We start from the raw sequence: 6,692 nt of genomic DNA on the forward strand, positions 1-6,692 counted from the left end.
TGTAGTTCAAAATAATTTATTATTTACTACCTGGATGAATGATAATCTTCACAAACGTGTTTACGTAATGAACTATTGTGACTGGACGCAATGACGCGTGACGCTATTGGTCCATATGTGTAAAATAAATAAGGCTACATAACATCTTTTTACACTTTGACATTTCGCAAAATATTTTTCGATTTAGTAAAAAAAGTATAATTAATAGGGGATCTTGTGGACCTATATATTATCGTAACCACTCAAACATGGTAGGTATTTTTTGTATACTGGGTTTAAAAGGCCATATTGACTCCGAATATTGGACGGTGTCATAATGAAGGCGAGATCGCAATTTCAAAAAATAATATAGGCCTGACGTGACATCACGTTTTGCAAAATAAAGCTCTGAGAGGGGTGGAATATTTCTTTCGACTGTTCTTTAATAATACAATTTCTTGTTGCAATATTATATAATCATGTTCGAAAGACCTCACATGGAGTTTATTATGTTCAAACATCGTTCATTCCTTTCAATGCGTTTCACATAATTCTCTGCTTGTTGTTTTAATAGAAAAGACTAATATACCGGTAGTGTGCATAGTACTGAGCGGTGGTCCAGGCACAATCACTACTGTCAAGGAGGCTGTTGAAAACGGTACGCCTGTTATTATAGTAAATAATACTGGACGAGCCGCTAATTTGATGGCTGATATCTTTCTTAAGTACCAGGAGTACATGTAAGTGTCAATATTTAATTGTTTAATATACCTATGATATTTAGAAATTGAAATTCATTTCGAAATCACATGGGGTACGAAAAAAGTGAACCCTGTTCTCTGAACTATATGTGACCATAACGCTAGCCAGCTAAGCATAATAACCTTTGATGTCTGCTGTATGAAATAACCTGGGAAGAAAGAGATAAGTCTTATTTCTTTATACTATACTACTTCTGCTCACAGTCTTCGACTCTACTTTGCACTATATCTGATATACTAGCACATTTGGTTTGAAATATTTATTATCGCTACATAACTATTCACTCAGAATGCTACTGACCATCCTCTATTGTTATGCATAGTCGGGTTAAAAGTCGGACGATACATGTTGAAATCTGCACAAATCAGAAATACACCTTTTTGCTTTGAAATTCATTTTCTCGGTCAAATAAAAAATATATTTATATATTATTTTTTCAGTAATGTCCGATTAAAACATGGCGCTTGGATATACTTTAAAAAATCATGGTGTTAAAATAAGGCATGAAATTTTGTCTTTTAGTTTAAGATTTTTGATTTTATAGGCCTCAACTTCGCCCATGCGCTTGTTTTGGGGAATAAACTTTTTGGTGTATCAAACTAATATAGTTCGTTAAAGAAAGATTTTTCCCATCTCTATAAGGCACATCGTGTGGGTTTATATACAATAGTTTTATAGGAATATCCGTTTTGATTTCACCTTTTTTCACGTTAGATTGCCAAAATGTTCAACCAGTACTTCATTTCTAATATAACAAGCAGAACTAATCAATATTTCTATTATGGCTTCCAAAATCATCCATCCATTGGTACATATACGAGTTTATTTTGACAAAATTGGTAGCCGGAATTGAAAAATGGTGCAACCAAAGCCGAAATTCTGACAAAACTATGATATATAGCCATATATGATGAGTTTTAGAAAGTTGGGAAATATCTTTCATTAGCGAATTATGTTACTTTTAAAGGCAAAACCGTTGACCCCCCCCCCCCCCAAAAAAGATCATGGGGCAAATTTTATACCTAAGTTTAACACCAGGGTTTGAAAAAAAATATACAGTACCAAACATTATATCCTGACATTTGCTGAAAAAATGAAAATGATTGCTTATCATTTGGCCGAGAAAATTCATTTTACAGAGAAATGTGTAATTCAAAATTTTGCTCATTTCAACACCAAATTCGACTGTTTGTGTTGCCTCATTAAATGACTGCGTGAGCCTCGTATAACAATAGCCATCGATTCACTAGCGTTCAGAGTGTAAAATATTGCTAAATAAAAGTTTGAAAACATTAGAAACTAGATAGCCTAATATTGCACACAATACGGCTCTACAGTCCTGAAGCAACATTATTCGTTTGGACTCACGTACACATATGCAAAGGTATATAAGCATATTAATACTGCTCAAGGGAACAGGGAACTTATATATCAGTGACTGAAAAAGGTCACGATTCACAGACGTGGTATATCATCTCTATGACCTGAATTGACATAGTAGGACAGTATATCACTGTTTAGAGAGATATGTCTTCTTCTTCCATAGCTCAAACGCTAAAGTAGACGCTAAAGTAGACGCTAAAGAAGACGCTAAAGAAGACGCTAAAGAAGGCGCTAAAGAACGAAAGCATATTACTAAATATGACGAAAGGCTAAAGGAGGAAGTCGGTCAAAAATTTGAAGAAATAAAGGAACACCTCATCAAGTGTTTGTGGCATATGCATTTGATAACTGTGTGGGATCGAAATTCCGATGCGGGTAAAGATCTGTATGAAGTCATTCTCCGAGCGCTAAAGGAAGGTACGTATATTTTTTTCTAGATGTACTGAGTCATTCCTAGAGCTTCAGAGAGGTACGCCTATGTACGAAGGAAGGTAGGTCTATATTTTAGATGTGTATGTCATGTATGTGGAGTCAGACTCGGTGCTACATTTTATAAACAAAGGTAAGTCAATTGTTTTAGATGCAGGGATTCATTATTCATAAAATGAAGGGTAAGTTATTTCAAGTTATTAGAGAGATTGCGATGTTCCAAACGCAGCACGTGGACCGTACGTTTTCACGTACATTTTTACGTACGTTAATACGGTGTTAAATATTGCTTGTCTCGGTTCCAAGCTGGATTGTGCTCATTCGTCACGAAGGAGAACACGTCGGCTGATGTAATCTAATCTAGGTTGATAGAGCGCATAGTGATTGAAAAATTAACAGTAAGCGCAGGCTACTGAGTCTCTGCCTAATTGACTTTGACTAAAATTTTGACTTAACATGCTGCTTAAACCTAACTGTATTTTTGTGCTTCCAAAATATTATTGTTGCCCAAAAATATATAGTTTGGTAGATTAATGATCACTACATCCATATATCATGACTTTCCTTTCAAAATGATACTTTAAGTCCTGAAAATTGGGCGCGTTGCATGAACTTCGACATGAGCTAAAATCAGCATATTTCAACGTAGCAACTGCGTTTTATACTACGTTGGAATCCAAAATGGGAAATCGCAATCTCATGTTTGTACACAAAGTATCACACACATTTCAATGTGTGGCCATTCAAAATATTATGGTTATTGTTATTATTATGTAACATTATGTAATCCTTTTAATGTCAAGTTATATCATGTGACATCATGATAGGTATAGAGTGTATATTTTTGTGATTACCTCATATGGTTATGTGCTTCTGATGAGTGAGGCCCTATGGCCTTACGAAACAGATCTGTCAAGTAATATGTAACTGTATCAGCACAAGTCCAAATTAATCACATTTCAATGTTCAATCTCTGCGTATAAATTTAGTCGATTTTCAACACATCGCTGTACCTTTATTATAATGATTTGTTACAAACATAAAGGATCATAATAGTAATTAGACTTTCCTTCGTATGTTCATTATCATTGACAGTCTTCAACATATTGTGAAATGGACAAATTTTGTGCATTTTCAACGATGAATCTACGTTTATTTCGGACGTGGAAAATCTTCAAAACTGGCTAAATACGTGACCTCGCTTCGATACAGGAGAGTGGTTTTGAACAGATCAACGTACGTCCGATACCTACGTTTGGAAATCGCAATCTCTCTATTAATGGATTTAGACGAATCCTATAAAACATTTGCTTAGAATCAGATTACAATAGCATGTTCTGGATTTAATCAGTCGGAATTAATCTTTCTTGACATTATACAGCCAAAATTATGTGATTCAAGTATACTTACTAATTATTTATACTCACATCATCTATATCTACGTACCGTCATTATGTCTAGCATACAAATATAATGTATTCATTTGTTGTCTACTAATGCAGCACAAACAAAGCCTTACGACCAGTTCAGGTTGGCCTTAACCTGGAATTGCTATGACATGGTTGACCAAATAGAGAAAGAGATGTTGGACGCAAATGAAAATGAAAATGAAAATGAATTGGAATTGGAAAAGGAATGGCAGGTATGTATCAAATTCTATACCTAACCTTACCAAGGGCTTCAATTTGATTTGATTTAGCTCGCAATATGTCAATAAAATAGTGTTATCAAATAATCACGACTTTCTTTGCAAAAAGGTGGCGTTCCAGGACAAGGTGTTTCAAACGAATATTTTTCTCAAAATTATAATCATTCCACGTGAAAGAAGTAAAGATTACCTTATACCTACGGTATATTAAGTACTCCCAACTTTTTTGCAAGATTAATGAATTTTTGAATGGAAACATAATCATGATAATATACCCGTACTGCCCAAACTCTCAATGTATTTATTACACGTATTGAATAAAACATTGTATTTTGGTTAACAGGAAGCACTGACGTATGCTCTGACAAACAACCGAACCGAATTCATTGGATATATTCTGAAGAAAGTGAATATCACGGAGTACCTGATGACAGGTGACACTCTTCTAGATCTCTACAAGAAGGTATGCTTCTTATATTTGAACTCGTCATACAAAGGGAGAAGTTAGCACCCATAGGGTTGGCTCCCGCCTTACCATGCTCACTAATATACTAAAAACAACAAGGTAACTAAATATTCTGGATTATATAACCCATACAAAGTTTCTTGTCATTTGATTGGATGATTACTATTGACTATTAGGCTAATGAAAGTTAATTCCGAGTTTATCGTCCCTTTTTTTTTTCCCAGGTTGGTGAGGTGACTTTTTCATTTTTCATTTTTCATTATTTCATCAGATTTCATTATTGACCTAAAATGCGTGTTGATTTAAAGCCACACTCAAACATGTTATTTATAAACATGTTTTTATATGGGTAGGGACTAGAAAAGTTAGAAAAGAGACTGGTTTTGCTTCCAAGTTATGAATTTATATGTTTTACAAACAAAAATATATGTTTCCAATTGCTAAAACTGGTGAAAACACTGATACTTTGAAAATAATGAATTATTTTGGCATTTTTGAAAATTTGACGCGGGTGTTTTTGGTTTCCAAAAAGTGACGCGGGCGGGGGACGATAAACTCGGAATCGACTTTCACTAGCCTTACTGCTATTTTTACCTGCCAGCTGCAAAAGAACTATTGCACTCCGCGCGAGTCAAGCCCGGAGTCAAGAAGTCATTTTTTTTCTATTGCACTGACGCGGAGATACCATAGCAACGCTGACAGACGATCGAGGTTTCCACCTCGACTCTCCAAATATAGGTGTGGATGTTGCTTCTGAAGTATTATACATTATAGATATTTTTCAATTTATTTTGTTTTCCTGGTGATTTATAAAATCGAGTGGAAGAGAGGGAACTTATATGAGTTATATAAAACAAATTTTGAATATTTTATTCGTTCATATATTTCCATTCGATGAAATATGAACTATTCCATTTAACTCGGCAAAACCGCGTTGAATGGAACGTTTCACCTCATGGAAATATTCTTACCATTGAACTCATAAACATTCAATATTTGTATATTCTTTCCACTCATATCATTGTCTTCTTTTTAAAATATCCCATTTTATGAGAGAATAGTGATTACAAAGTTATATGTCAGTGCGTACTGACTGGACAACGTAGTTCCCGATACCGTTGCATTGAGAATCGCCACATATCCGTCACTATGATTTTCCTTCTTATGATTTTCAACAAAACTTTGCATTTTCCAACATTTTCAGGTGAATATTTCTAGAAGTTGGCCAAATTTCCAAAAAAGATATAACTTTGACAATTAATTAAATAAAAATACAAAATCATGCTTTTTATGTTTTTTTTTTTCAAAACTGACCATTTTTGCTTAAATCTAATGTCACAGTTGAAGTTGTTCCATTACACGTATTTATTTATTTTTTTTATCTTTTAACAGTTTAGCAGGAATGAGTATTGGTGTAACCAGCTTTTCGAAACAAGAGAGGCTGGGGATCAAAGTGGCAATGTACCGACGGCCTAAAGATTTTGACAATTTGTAAAATGGTGTCCTCCAAATATTCTAAACCGTCCCGCTGACCCGTCCCTAGAATTACCATACCGGGAAAACTTCGCTATTTAAATGATAAAATGGGCCAAATTAAAATAAATTCGGTTCTAAACATACCATAAAATAAATCAGAGAATTCCTTTACTGACATGTGGTGAAATGTACCGACGGGTCGCGATGTGCCGATGGGACCAGGAGAGGGCACCAGCACCGCCCCGCTGGCTATGACACTTGTAATGAGGTTCAAAAGTTTACATACTAATTCCAGTGGTCATACCAACTAATTTTGGTAGCATAATGCTTAAAGCCCACATTGAAAATTATCGTTTCCCAGGAAAATAGCAGACCAGACTGTAGTAGGTTTATTACATCTTGAAGGCATGTATAATATTGCAATAGTAGCTACAACTTAGAACATCCAATATCCAATTATTGGGACTAATTACTGATCAGCTTATGTAAGACTGCAGCGAAAGCGGGAGATATTTTTCAAATGTTTGATATATAACAGTCCTCGAAGTA

The 6,692-nt window shown here is 34.7% G+C and overlaps 1 protein-coding gene across 1 annotated transcript; it reads left to right on the forward strand.

Annotated features, from left to right (window-relative positions):
- Window positions 1–248: 248 nt before the first annotated feature.
- On the forward strand, window positions 249–4,739 carry LOC140142256 (transient receptor potential cation channel subfamily M member 2-like). The gene is made up of 5 exons (XM_072164224.1): window positions 249–255; window positions 554–719; window positions 2,288–2,541; window positions 4,056–4,195; window positions 4,545–4,739. Exons 1-5 carry the CDS (start codon window positions 249–251, stop codon window positions 4,707–4,709), a joined length of 732 nt encoding a protein of 243 aa, XP_072020325.1. The 3' UTR covers window positions 4,710–4,739.
- The last annotated feature ends 1,953 nt before the right edge of the window (window positions 4,740–6,692 follow it).

This window comes from Amphiura filiformis, chromosome 20 (assembly GCF_039555335.1).
Source record: "Amphiura filiformis chromosome 20, Afil_fr2py, whole genome shotgun sequence".
NCBI lineage: Eukaryota > Metazoa > Echinodermata > Ophiuroidea > Amphilepidida > Amphiuridae > Amphiura > Amphiura filiformis.